A 15,000-nucleotide genomic window follows, 5' to 3' on the forward strand; every position below is an offset into this window, starting at 1 on the left:
ACTTCACTTCCAGTTTATTTGTAGATTTACATTAGGTCATGGCGACCTTCATCAGAATGAAGCTGGAAGTGGCAGAACAGGTTAGTCACATCATCAGTGATGTCATAAAATCACGATTGCTCGAGTGACCATCACTGATGATGTCATAGGCATTGTGACATTACTGACTAAAATCATCACAAATCTCACAATGTGGGACCAAAAACGTGACCAAAATCGCTGACAGACAGACAGACAGACAGACAGACAGACAGACAGACAGACAGACAGACAGACAGACAGACAGACGTCACTTTGGCAATTTTATGTATGAATGAATGAATGAATGAATGAATAAATGATCATGATGATGATGATGATGATGATGGCTGCTAAACAATAACTCCAGGGAAAGTGATTTGCCAATACTGATGATCTGTAATCATGTGTGTGGCTTGTGTACTGATGAGTAATCATGTGTGAGTGGGTTGTGAGGTAAAGGTCAGGTGGATGCTAACGTGCTCACAGGGAACGATGAGAGCCACTGAGGACCATCAGTCAGTACACCACAACAACCCCCTAAAACCCGGGACAATAGTGGTTGTGCGGACTAAAGGTATATCATGAAAACTGGACTCACGCTCAAAAAATGGCTGTTGCTTCCTTGTTTCTTTGCTTACAGCAGAAAGCAGACTCTGTTTATTTCCAATAATTCATATTATGGGCATCTGTCTGTCGAATCGTTCTTATCAAATCAGCTTTATCAGAATCAGAAATACTTTATTGATCCCCGAGGGGAAATTGGGTGCAGTTGCTCACAATATAGGGAAAAATAGGCCTAGAGACAGAAAGTTATGAATAATAGAAATAAGACAATAAAATAACAATAAACAAAATATAAATGGGAGCTAGGGTTCTGTCTGTCTGTTTCTCTGTCCCACTGATGATATCATCAGTGATGTCATAAATTCGATGTCATCAGTGATGTCATCAGTGATGATGTCATCAGTGATGTCATCACTCTGAGGCTCACGGGAGAGACTGGGGGAGATGAGAGAGAGAGACTGAGGGAGAGGGAGAGGAGGAGGGGGAGGGAGGGAGAGAGAGGGGGGAGAGACTGAGGGAGAGAGAGAGAGGGGGAGAAAGACTGAGGGAGATGTGCACCAATAGGGCAAGGCCACACTGCAGCTGAGCTGCAGGCAAGGCCGTGCAGTGGCCGAGCTGCGAATGCGAGCTGCAGGGCCAGCTCAGCGAGCTGCAGGATGGGCGAGGCCGCGCAGTGAGCGAGCCTAGGAATCGAGCACGTGTATTCAGTGCGCGAGATGCCTAGCATATATATATATATAAACCAATTAGCTGACCTCTTTACAGCAGCGTCGGTCTTGTCCTTGGTCTGTTTCTGCTCCGTCGTCTGGGCTTCAGCCTTCTGGAGCAAGAAGCCGATTTTGTGCTTGATGTCTTTGGCACTGCAGGGGAAGCAGCGAGAAATGCATTCAGTTTATTTATTTATATCATTATCATTTGCATGTTCAGTATGAAGATCTGCCTTAACCATGGAGCAATGTAATTAATGTGTAATTGTGTTTTTTAAGTTATTTCTACATATGCCTTTTCATAATCAGCTGTTGAATTGCAATCAATTTCTAGTTCAGTGGTTCTCAAACCTTTTGGGCTTCAGTACCCACTTTCCCTGATTTCTGAATCCTACTACCCCCTTTACCCGACTATAACATTTTGCTTAGAAAACTGCAAGAGAAAAACTATAGCATGATGAAATGATCCCATTTTGAAGAATATCGCATTACAACATAAGAAGAAATGGAATGAAGGATTTACAATTAGTGCCTCCTGGGCAGATTTATTTTAACATTTTTTATGATTTATTTTTCCATTTTTCCATTTACCCCTTTCTCTCAAGTAACCCCTGTACCTGCACGTGCCCCTTAGTCCTCTAGGGGTACGCGTACCCCAGTTTGTGAAGCACTGTCAGAAAGCAGTGGAAAGTTAAGTTTCACTTTGCAATCTACTATATTCAAGTGCTGTGATGCAGTTTCAAACAGCTTGATCCACCTGTTGCTCGAGCCACTTCAGGCTTACCTTTTCAAGCATGTTGCAGGGAGTGTTGCGAGTCCTTTACACATGGTGGATTTGCTACAGATCCAGATCCAGTGGAAGGTAGATTCAACAGTATGATGGTACGCAGCTGAGAGTTGATAGCCGTCTCCTCAGTCAGCCAACTGTGGGAGTCTCCACCCCCGACAGTGGTTTTATACCTCGAGGATCCACGCTGACAGAGGACTGACCAATCACACCAGACTCTGTGTGTGTGTATGTGTGTGTGTGTGTGTGTGTGTGTGTGTGTGTGTGTGTATCTGTGTGTGTGAGTGTGAGAGAGAGACACAGAGAGAGCAGATGGGAAAGGATAGGAGTGTGTAAGCAAATCAAAAGGTGTTCCACTGCATGGTCTGCATTATGGCCGTCCCAGCTCTGAAGGGAAAGTTCTCCCTCTGATGCTCTTCCACTGTTATATTATCATCGTCTGTTCGATCAGTATTATTTTGATCAAGCGTTGTCATTTACGTTTTTTATGTATCCACTTTCTCTCAACCTGCCTTTCTTCATGTAGGCCTAGTGACTTCCTACATTTCCCACAATGCATTTCGACAGCACCCAGAGAACCATGTGTTTGCATCCAGCTGTAGGTGTGAGGTGTAAGTCTTCTGTGATGAATCTCTCGCTGATTGTTGAGCGTCTCGGAGAAAGAAGTCCTCGCACTTTGATTCTGAGGGACTGGCACCAGAACCTGGTGTTTACTGTTTTGGATCAAACAGCAGCATTGTACTCCATTGTAGGTGCTGAAAATATCTCAGTATGATCCGTGTGTCATATAGGCTGTACTTGAAAACCAGGGGGTTCCTCCATATATAACCCCCCCACTAAAAACATGCAGAAGATCAGATCGTCATCGTCATCCGACCAGTGACGACAACATCCGAAGTTGGTCCCCGGGCGCTGTACGAGAAAGCGACCACTGCTCCTGGCCTGCCCCTCGGAGGAAAGGACATGCCTGGATGGGTTAAATGCAGAGGACACTTTTCACCGGCCACCGTCAGCATGAGTGTGTTGTGGCCGCATGCATGTATTGTGGTGTTCGTGTGACAATAAAAGACGGGCTTGTCCGTTACGAGTATGCTCACCTGAGCTTCTCAGTGAGCCATTAGCTCAAACGAGTAACAGCTGCATTGGGAAAAATAGCATAGTTGGGGAGGAAAAGGCTAGGCAAGAAGTTTATAGTAGGTTCAAGAACCTACATTCTGTGACCATTCTATGGCTAAGATGTTTAGATGATAGATTTTTTTTTTCTTTTGGATTATTTTTGGGGCCTTTTTGCCCTGCATAGGGCAGTTTGCAGATAGGACGGGTGGGGAGAGAGAGGGGGGATGACATGCAACAAAGGACCATGAGTTGGATTCAAACCCGGTTCGGCCACGCCAAGAACAAAGCCTTTGTGGCACGCGTTCTACCAGGTGAGCCACTGGTACGCCCCGTTTAGATGATTGATTTGATATGGATATTTTATAATAACTAGGCATCTCACTAAAAGTAACAATACTTGAGTAGGATTTGTCGTAGTAGTCCTTCCACCTCTGGTTGGGAGAGCAGGTCGCGTGTGGCGGACAGAGCGACAGCAACCACCCACCAGTTCCCATGTCCGGATGGTGAGATGTGGTTCTCGAGATGTGCGAAGGTCACACACACACACACACACACACACACACACACACACACACACACACACACACACACACACACACACACACACACACACACACACACACACACACACACACACACACACACATACACACACTACACACACACACACACACACACACACACACACACACACACACACACACACACACACACACACACACACACACTCACACACACACACACACACACACACACACACACACACACACACACACACACACACACACACACACTCACACACACACACACACACACACACACACACACACACACACACTCACACACACTCACAGAAAGTGCCCAATCAAAACGTGCCTGTTCTGAACGAGTTGATTGCTTGGTCTGTATAAGGGCCAAGCAATCAACTTACTGCTGAGCCTTGTGGAGGTGTCATAAGGCTCAGCAGTGAGTTCTGTTCTGCACAAAAGGATTGTCAAAGGGAGCATAATCATCGACTTGGAGGCAAGGTGATGACTGTGTGATATCACTGTTCCTCACCACAGGACCCTGATACACTCAAAGGACACACTGAATCACCACAGCGTGAGTGTGTAAGGGTATGACTCATATAGTTACATGAGTCTTTCAGAAAGTCTTTCAGAAAAGAAAAATCTTTCCTCAGTTTTTCCTCAGTCCAAATCTACTTGCAATAGACTTTAGACAGTGGCATCATCATATCATCATCATCATCATCATCATCATCATCATCATCATCATCATCATCATACTATAAAGTCTGTCTGTCTGTCTGTCTGTCTGTCTGTCTGTCTGTCTGTCTGTGTGCGCGTTCAGATTCAGATTCAGATTACTTTATTTATCCCAGAAGGGCAATGCAGTTTCACAGCCTACCCAACACCTTAAAAGCTCACAGGCGAGCAACAAAATTTGACTCCTGACAGATATGACAAGACATAACATAATGTAACAGCATGACATACAAATAAAACATAAAATACCATGTTGGAGATAACAGATCAATTTGCATAAGAACATGAACAAGAAATAGCACATTTATGTCTCCAGATATTGCAGATCAGATCTCCTGCCGTATGTGACATTTTGTTATATTGTTTAAGCTGGCACATGCAATGTGAAAACAGAGAACCAACAGAGAGATGACATTAATAATGATATTATAGCAGCTATATTACCGGTACATTATTTATTTATTTAGTTATAGTTAGTTAGTTAGTTGGTTAGTTGGTTAGTTGGTTGGTTGGTTGGTTGGTTGGAGTTAGTTAGTTAGTTAGTTAGTTCGTTCGTTCGTTCATTAGTTAGTTAGTTAGTTTGTTAGTTTGTTAGTTAGTTTGTTCATTAGTTCGTTAGTTGGTTATTTGTATTAGTTTTTAGTAGTTATTTCACATACAGATTACAATACGTACTTGTGCCTTATTAAATTTAAAGCCATGGTAGAATCATGTGTATGGATCACATGCAATGTTTGTGAAGACTTATGTTTTCATGGGCCAAACAATTCTGCTGCTGTGTGTTGTTGGTTAATGTCCACCTCATGGGTGCTTATAGGGACAAGTGTGTGTTTGTCTGGAACTGTAAATGATGAAATGTAGAGAAAAAATAGAAAGAATTATCTTTTCCCCCACCTATTTTTATATTCTGAATTCCCAATTTTGATCTATGTTCTGTAAACCCCAGGGGCCCCTGGGCACGGAAGCTCTCAGTGGGCCAGGGGCCGGTTGCACAAAGCACCTTAACTCATTCACCGCCAATGACGTCTTTGACGTGTTATCAGAAATAGCCCTCCCCGCCAATGACGTGTTTGACGTGTTTTTGTTTTTATTACTGCAGGGCATAGTTTAAACACTTCCCCAGCCTGTCACATGGTATCAGGTCCCTATCATCTAAGACAACACGTGAACAAACACATACCGCAGCTGTTGTTTTGAAATTGAGCAGGAGGAAAAGCAGAAAACTGGTAACGCTTCCTTGTGCAGACAGGAGAAACGCCATTGAAACGCGCCTCGGCGCGCTGCACGAGCTGGAGTCGCCTTCCTCTGTGCCAGCCGGGAGAAAGTAATCAAGAGATGTGTTTGATCATCGGAGGAATGAGGAAATGATCGATCAGTTTGCGAGGGCGGTGAGGACGTGTTGAATAGCCGAGGGGAAAACGGGAACGATCAGATAGCAGGGGATATGACAGGGAGACATGGACGAGGAAGGGTGCAAAATAAACACACAACAGCAAGGCACAAGGCAGAAGCGGGAGTCAGAGCAGCCCGCTGTCCTTTCTCAAGAGCTATTCAGTTGGTTCATGTAATCGCTGGGCTGCGTGCCCTCCAGTGTTGCTCCTGGCCAATCCCAGCGCCACAGGGCGTGGTTATTGCTTATCATATGTGGGGTTAGAAATCTAAAAGGGGGATCGTGTGTGTGTGTGTGTGTGTGTGTGTGTGTGTGTGTGTGTCTGTCTGTCTGTCTGTCTGTCTGTCTGTCTGTCTGTCTGTCTGTCTGTCTGTCTGTCGGTGTGTCTGTCTGTCTGTCTGTCTGTCTGTCTGTCTGTCTGTCTGTCTGCACACTCACTCACACCGAGTAAACTGTATTGTTGAATGTAAAAAAAAAGCACTTCATGTGTATATATATATATATATATTTTTTTTTTTTGTCATTTGTGTCCTAACGAATAATATTTACATGTCTGATGTCAATACAGTTCAAAATAAAAGAATTGAGAGCGAGTTCTGCATGAGATTGTGTGCATAAATACATAAATGCCATTTTCTGCAATTTCTTTTCTCAGAGAGACATTTTGGGGGAAAACAGGGTGTATATAAATGGCTATAAGTAGAGTACAGAACATGCTAAAAGCTCACTTTTTTTTCCCTGGTGAACCCAGAGACGTACATCTTCATTTTGAGGTATTGCAAATCACTCTGGTGCTAATAGATAATTTACTGTGGGTCTTGAAAGATGACCAACAATTATGAAAATCTTTGGCCTGTGCTAAATATTGGCAGTCCTAAACTGGCGGTGAATGAGTTAAGTTAAGATTTTCCTTAGAGTCCGTAAAATTATGTCCATAAAATAAAATCGGTTACACAAAACACCCTAAATCTTCTCCTTAAGGTTAAACATTTTAAGGAAAACGTAAGCACAAGATTTAAGGGTGATTGGTGCAACCAATTTTGTTTTATGGACACCTTAACTCGGACTCTAAGGAAAATCTTAACTTAAGGGGCTTTGTGGAACCAGCCCCAGACTGGTTTCTGAGACCAATGGAAGCTGTCCACATGCAGCTGAAGTGGCCAGGCTTTGTTGCTGGAGTCATGGTGTTGGAGCATGGTTTTCTAGACAGGTGACGTTAAGTTTTTTGGACCAGAATTCCCCCACATTTTTGTTAGGTGAGGCCATATTGAGGTGCTGACATTCAGCCCTAACCTTTATAAGGTTATGTTTCATTGCGGAGGGCTATGCTCTTCTACACCCTGTGAGGTCAGTTGGTAGTGAAAAGTCTGAAGGGCCACAGGGAGGAGTAGGGTTTCCAAGTAAGGCTCATTTGGAGTGCCCTTCCTCATCATGCTTCAGGACCGTCACATGTGGCAGATCTATTTCACTCGATTATTTGTGATTATGTGAAGTCTTCAAATTGTGCTATGACCTTTGGATTTTAATGTTTTTTATTGTTTATTATTTTGCTTTGTAATACATCTTTCTCAATCTTTTTATTTCTCTATGCTCTTTTCTTTTCATCTCTTTTATGTAAAGCACTTTGAATTGCCTCTTGTTTAATGTGCTATAACAAATAAACTTGCCTTGCCCAAACTATGCTATAGTTATTCATGCATGCGCTGTGAAGCTCTTAGGTGATGGATGCAATATAGTGTGTTATTTGCAAATCGCTATGAACTATTGTGTCACTGTCTATAATACAGTTTACTCAGAGCAATTTTTACAATCTATTACTATCTTAATTTGTCCATACACTTCTAACCTAAAAGAAAGCTGAAGGACTAAAGCCCAATTTATGTTTCGTCTGCCGACACTTTTGAAACGGTCGCCGACAGAAATGAGGACTTGAGTCGACACTTTCAAGTGTCGGCGAGCAGTGTCTGCTACCTACTGTAGTGAAATTTCTAGTGTGGCTGACTACGTCATAGTGTTGCGCAAGTCTAATTGGCTATATAGACGGCACGCGCTTGACTTCCTTGTTTTGGTTTTCGCTGATTGAAATGAATGAACGTGTCCCCGCTATTTCTATCAGCCTGTCCTTGATGTATGACATCGTGACCAATTTCCCAGAGAGAGAGGATGTGAGTTAATGTGTGGTTGTGTGTCGTTTATATGCGGCTGCAGCCAAGTACGTTACATCTTGCCTCCGAGGTGGTTTCACTGTGCATTCCATTCCCTCTCTTTTCTTGGCTGTCTGCTTATAGTGTTCGAGTGTCACGTGACCGTTGAACCGAGGCGAACGTTCACTGAAGTATAAATGCAACACCATGAGCGACACTTTCTTTTTCGTCTGCGACCATGTGCTTTCTAATACTTTCTAATAAGCATAAATTAAGCTTAATCCTTCTTCTGTTTAAGTGGATCCTCAAACCAATGTCCCTTAATTGCCACTTGGTCAGGGGTTATAGCCTCTCAGAGAAAGAGGGCCGTGCAGATGGCTTTGATCAGCTCATTCATCACGACCTGAAAGGGTTAACTCATTTCACCTGTGCACCATCACTCCCCGATAATAAACAAATGAGATTAAGTTATGAAGGCAGGGCAGTTGAAAATTCAAAGTCTTCAGGATAATAAGCACACGCTGTAGCCATTATCTCTCTCTCTCTCTCTCTCTCTCTCTCATGACCTCATATCTAAATCTATGTGCCCTGAACAGCGTCTCCTTTCATCTGAAACGCAGCCTGGATTCTTTGCTCTGAGTGGTCTGAAGCACAGGCACGTACTGTACCTTTCCCTAGAGACTCGTACCCAACATCTGTAGGCATTTTGGCCTGGAGGGCGGCCAGACGCAACCTGTGAGGGACAAAACACAAATCAAACAGAGAGCAGCTAACCTTTGAAAGTTGTTGTTCGACCACAGCAGAGATGAGAGGATGCTAGATGTTTCTGCGTTCTCTCTGCTTTTAGCTTACGTAAGTGTGTGTGTGTGTGTGTGTGTGTGTGTGTGTGTGTGTGTGTGTGTGTGTGTGTGTGTGTGTATGTGTGTATGTTGAGAGTCCACCTAGACCGAGTCAAGACCAAGACCGAGGGGGGGGGGAATCCCAACCAGGGGTACGTGTACCCCTAGGGGTACTTGGGCAGCTTGCCAAATGTTACATTACTGATAAATGGCTCAAAAACGTCAGTTGCTGTCACTCCAGATTCAGGTTTAGGGGAGCTTGGTTACAAAAGGAAAAGGAGGCCATGCCCATACACTGGTAGTTCAGTGGAAAATATATTTTGTATGGATTTCTTTGCATGTCATATTACACTAAAAGCTCTAGAACAAATTTAGGAGCATCATCTGGAGTAGAAAATAACTTCAAAATAACACAATTAGAGAATGCAGAACAATGCAATGACTGTTTTGATCATAGTTGCACTGTTATCTCTCCCTACAATATAGTTTTTTTTTTACCTTTATTTATACAGGGAGAGTCTCACTGAGAGCAATGCTCTCTTTTTCAGGAGTGCCCTGTTCACATTCTCACACACATTCATACCTGGAAGCTGACCAGTACAACCACAGTCTGATCTGCTGGCCACTGATCAGCTCCACTGGAGCAGTTGGGGTTAAGGGCCTTGCTCAAGGACACCTCAGTGGTGGTAATGAGGGAGGGGCAAGCGCTGCCTTTTCACTTTCCCCACCCAGATTTATCCTGCCGGTCCCGGGGATTGAACCGACGACCTTCTGGTCACAAGCTCGCTTCTCTAACCATTGGGCCACCACTGCCCCTATATAGTCATATGGAGTTCTGGACAAAATCAATTCTAATGACACAAGACACCAAACTCTTATCACATGGATGTCTCCTAATGGGAACAAACAAAGTTAGGGGTCCTTGTTCTGAGAAGATGAACGAATCCCTGCTCTCGACAGTGGACAGAAGTGGGTGGTAGTTTAATGGGAAACGCCAGCACCATCTTGGATTGCGTTCACACACACAGTGCGGGGGCCAGGTGTATTTGGGTACCTCTCAGCAAAGTGTTCTTTCAAAATGTACCTTCTAGATTATTATGTATCGCTGGCTCCTGTTGACTGGCGCTCATGCAGAAACATGGCTGTGATAACACAATAGAGCTGCGTTTATACAACAGTAAGGCGACGACAGCTCGCTGCGTTCCCGGTACACACAGCAGCCTCTGCAGGCAAACAGGGACACGTCCCAGACCAGCTCCTCTGAACCACATGCAACCACTGCAAACAGAAAACCCGTACAAACGGGGCAGAACCGAGATGCAGTGGCCTGTTACTGTAATTTAGAGAGATGAGAGAGAAAGATGAAACGAGACAATGCAGCATAGAATCAAAGTCAAACTAAATTACATAATAGCCGAGAGACGGCAGAAAGTCTAGTATGATGTAGAGTAGAGGGCAATACATTAAATGGCATTAGGTGAAAACTGTGTTCTTTCAATTTGATCATAATTGTGCATGTTTTCACCGCAATTAAAATATGTCATGCTCATATATGGTTGAAAAAGTTTTGCGCCGCTTTGTGCTTATATTATATTAAGCCCTTTGAAAACAGAGGGCTTAATGTGCTTGTAATCCAAGCACAATAGTAAGGGATAATCAATGAGTTAGGTGTTAGGTGTGTGTTAAACTTCGCCAACAAACCCGTCGTGCATTAAAACCATTTAACGCACATCTAATCTTTGATACCCCACTTATACCATCGTCATTTACCAAACAATATCAAATCAAAACCTGTTTGGTGAAAGTTTTGCACTCAAAATCGAAAGGTTATGAAGCAAGCGGTTACCATTGTCATGACAAGGAATTATTCAAGTTGTTTCAAAACACTTGCCATTATGCCATTATGGGGCACGGTGGCTCAGTGGTAGAGCTGTCGCCTCGCAGTCAGAAGGTCCTGAGTTCGATTCTCGCCTGGGACACTGTGGGCGCTGTGGTTGTGTTCCCCCCCATATCTTCAGTGCTTACTGCCCAGGTGGGGTATCTCGTCATAAGGGCCTTTCTGTCTGTGTGGAGTTTGCATGTTCTCCCCGTGCTCCCCCAGGGGGGTTCCTCCGTATATAACCCCCCCCCATTAAAAACATGCAGAAGATCAGATCGCCATCGTCATCCGACCAGTGACGACAACATCCGAAGTCGGTCCCGGGCGCTGTACGAGAAAAAGCGACCACTGCTCCTGGCCTGCCCCCCGGAGGAAAGGACAAAGCCAGGATGGGTTAAATGCAGAGGACAAATTTCACCGGCCACCGTCAGCATGTGTGTGTTGTGGCCCTCCGTGCATGTGTTGATTGTAATCGTGTGACAATAAAGACGGGCTTGTCCGTCTGAAATCGTGTCGTGTTTTTTAATCGTGTTTTTAAGCCATTAGGAAGCCCTTATGACCAAAGTGATAACGAGTTGAACGGCATTGAGTTATTTCAGTTAACACTTCAAAGGCATTCACAAGAGAGTGTGGATCCGAGTATACATCCACGCCAGTGTTTCTGATCATTTTCCCTAAGACCCACAGAATATTTTCACCGAAAACGCCCGTCTATCCCCAGAAAGCTGAAATGTACACGGTGTGAGGGCTCACAAACCCGAGTACTAATTTACCTGACAGGAAAAGTGACTTGTGTTTACCAGCGTCTGGTGAAAAAAATCCTCCAGCTTTGAGTGACTGTCACAAGTCCGTATGACAGCGCGTCGCGCTCGGGCAAAGCTAACGCTTTGAGGCACCAGGCTGGAGCTGTTTTACGGAGCTTTTTCCTGAAGGGAGATTGTTGCTTTTCTCTGCTTGCTGGTTTTGGTGGACAATAACCGTTGCTTCTGTACAACTCTGGGAGTGCAGTAGCATTTCATAAGGTGGCCAAGAGCGCCATCTATCACATGACGGTGAAAAGACGGATTGACGTGATATCACGTCAATGGCGGGGAAAGAGTTAGTGTATGAGAATATCCCACCGGCTTTACTGGCTCTAATTCGGCTCCAAAGGTCAAGCGGAGACAAGGCAGTATTAGTGCAGGAGATATGGGCCCCATAAACCCCGTTAGGTGGTGAGTCAACCATCAATAAATCTTTGACCAGTCACACGTCCACTCATCCAGAGAGATCCACCTGACGCCCCACTTCATTTCCATCGGCCAGGCGGGTGACAGTTTCACCCGCTGTGGTGCGTCCCCACCTGCCTCTGTCACCCGGAGCGCCGCCCGACGTGATGGGTGTCATCTCATCTGTCATGCAGGACGTCGAGATGAGAGGAGGGAACAGAGTGTTTACACGAGCAGCATTATCCTGTTCAAATCCAGGATCACAGCCCTAGTACAATAGCAATCGCTGCTGATAGTGTAATAGCTGGCGGATAATGGAACCTCAAAATGAAATAAAATGTGGGGTGAAACTATAATAAAAGTCAATCAATTGTTTAGGCAAGATGGTTTCCTTTCAACTAACGTCCAAATGTCTTGTCTTAGTAGCAGTTGTTGATGCTTAAACCAGTAGCGACATACAAAAAGTAAGCCCAGGCACGCACATGTTTTGGACATTATTGATGATTTCACGAGTTATTATATAATATTAGTAGGAAAAATGTCAAATCTGCAGCATGGACAATATCTCCAGTGAATGGATGGCAACGACAATGCATGATGCTCGCGTTATTATATTAGCCAATATTATTACACATTTACAGGGACCCTGTATTATGCAGTAATTTGATCAATTACTACATTATGTGGCAGTCATTGCATTATCAGCTGCTGCCAAGCTACATCATATCCCATTTACAATAAGCTCTTGGAAATGAATGTGATGTCTGGCTTATCCCTGTTTACATTTTCATCTGCATTATCTTGCATTAGTAAAGTGTAGAATGTCCTCCTTATTCATGTGTGCAAGGATGTTAATGCATGCGGTTATGACTATCAATAAGAACAGTGTATGCATATATGGGTTAGGATCCAGAATATATCGCACATGCACGTGCATCTGTCCAGCCCAGTTGTCCTCTATGATGACTTCATGTAGATCTGTCTGTACCTCAGAGAGAGAATGAGAGGGAGAGATACAGAGAGAGAGAGAGAGAGAGAGAGAGAGAGAGAGAGAGAGAGAGAGAGAGAGAGAGAGAGAGAGAGAGAGAGAGAGAGCATGAGAAAGTGCACAGGAGCAAGTGTGGGAAAAAGAAAGAAAGAAAGAAAGAAAGAAAGAAAGAAAGAAAGAAAGAAAGAAAGAAAGAAAGAAAGAAAAACAAGGTGGTCAGGAACAGCCTTGAGGAAAACAAGCAAAACATTAGGAGAAATATCACTAAATACAAAAGTACCAATACATAGCCAGAAGTACTGATGCAAGTACAGTGCATGCACCTCAGTCAACGCGGAAGTAACGTTAGTTCCGCCACGTTAGTTCAGGCTATGTATTTACTTAGGAAATGACCACTTCTCGTAATTTACGGGGGTAGACTGCTGTACCATTCACTATCATTGTAGTCAATCGGGCAGCCTCTCTACTTTCTAATGCACGCACAGGGAATATGGCAAATAGTGTTCCTATAAGATGGTCCTTGCCAGCATCCCGCCACAAATCGAGGGAAGCAAAAGTCTCCCTGTCTCTCCATCTAGCCCAAAAGCACGTCAAGCTGGGTGAAAGTTCACTCTATCACTGATTGCCCTAACACAATAATGATTCAACCTATAGACAGTGATGAAAGCTTTTACATGTGCTGTTCTAAACACCGGGTGTATGCTGGCCTTTTCGGTCTTTCCTGGGAAAGATTCAGAAGGCGATGCGTTTTCCCGTTTGTTTGGATCTAACGAAAAAAGAAGGGGGTATTTAGCATGAGCAGCGATAGCCCCCAATGATAATTAGCATATAATGAAAACAAGGAGGTAGGCCTTTCCCGTTTCAGCCAATGAGGCGTAGAGCAGCGCAGGTGGGCGGTCGGGGAGGAGGCACATGTGCTGATGTGGTTACGCCTGGCTGGCAGTAAGTCAGTCGTGGCGAGGCATAATGAGCTGAGATGGGCCTACGTGAGGAACAGCAGGTTCAGATGCCTATCAGAGCAGATGTTGTTGACTGGCCACCTTCACCGCCTCGATCTGATGAGTGTGTGTGTGTGTGTGTGTGTGTGTGTGTGTGTGTGTGTGTGTGTGTGTGTGTGTGTGTGTGTGTGCATGTGTATGTGTGTGTGTGTGTGTGTGTGTGTGTGTGTGTGTGTGTGTGTGTATGTGTGTGTGTGTGCATGTACGTGCGCATGCGTCCGTGCGTGTGCATATGCATGTTTGTGTGTGCGTCTGCATGTGCCGCTGCAGAGAAGCACCACACTTCATCCGTATAATAGAGATCATGTCCGCCAACCACAGCTGAAAAGGGGGACTTCCATTCCTGCAGAATGGGTTTCTTGGCGACAGTTGTCCCCTGTGTCAGAGATTGTTGCACAGCTGCGCGTGGGAAGCTCGGAGAGGACTCCGAGCAGCCAAAGATGGCGAGTTCTGCCTCCGGCTGAAGGGTTATTTTGTAGGCTATACCAATCAAATATTTTGGCCCAGAATCCCGTTAGTGAAGGGCAGAATCAGAAGGCAACTGAGGATCAAGGGGGAAACTAAAAAGATAAAGCTTTATGAAGTTACTGTTATACTGAATGTGTAATCAAGTCCTGTTGCCAGCATGTTTGACCTGATTAAGATTTAATGGTCCATAAAGTATTCACAGCACTATTAATGGAGAGTATAATATAGACATAAACACGCTCCACATCTTTCTGTAAATATCATCACATCCATGGTTATGTCATGTAAACAGCGACTGCTCTCTCAGACAGTTTGAGACCGTCTGTAAGTGTACGTGTTGCAGGGCGCCATAATGTAACCAATAGGCAGCTGCAGCACGGACACAGCCCACACTGATCAGCTGCAGCACGGACACAGCCCACACTGATCAGCTGCTGCATGGAGACAGCCCACACTGATCAGCTGCAGCACGGACACAGCCCACACTGATCAGCTGCAGCACGGACACAGCCCACACTGATCAGCTGCAGCACGGACACAGCCCACACTGATCAGCTGCAGCACGGACACAGCCCACACTGATCGGCTGCAGCACGGACACAGCCCACACTGATCGGCTGCAG

At 44.7% G+C, this 15,000-nt stretch overlaps 1 protein-coding gene across 1 annotated transcript in view; it reads right to left on the minus strand.

Annotated features, from left to right (window-relative positions):
* rgs4 (regulator of G protein signaling 4) overlaps positions 1-2,120 on the minus strand; it is a gene marked incomplete at both ends in the record, with an annotated part of 7,777 nt that extends 5,657 nt beyond the window's left edge. Inside the window, 2 exons of the mRNA XM_083647204.1 lie at positions 1,341-1,445; positions 2,077-2,120. Coding sequence (XP_083503330.1) covers positions 1,341-1,445; positions 2,077-2,120 — 149 coding nt within the window. The remainder of the gene's footprint in view (positions 1-1,340; positions 1,446-2,076) is intronic.
* Positions 2,121-15,000: the final 12,880 nt, after the last annotated feature.

This window comes from Poromitra crassiceps (assembly GCF_964638095.1).
Source record: "Poromitra crassiceps genome assembly, chromosome: 12".
Classification (NCBI taxonomy): domain Eukaryota; kingdom Metazoa; phylum Chordata; class Actinopteri; order Beryciformes; family Melamphaidae; genus Poromitra; species Poromitra crassiceps.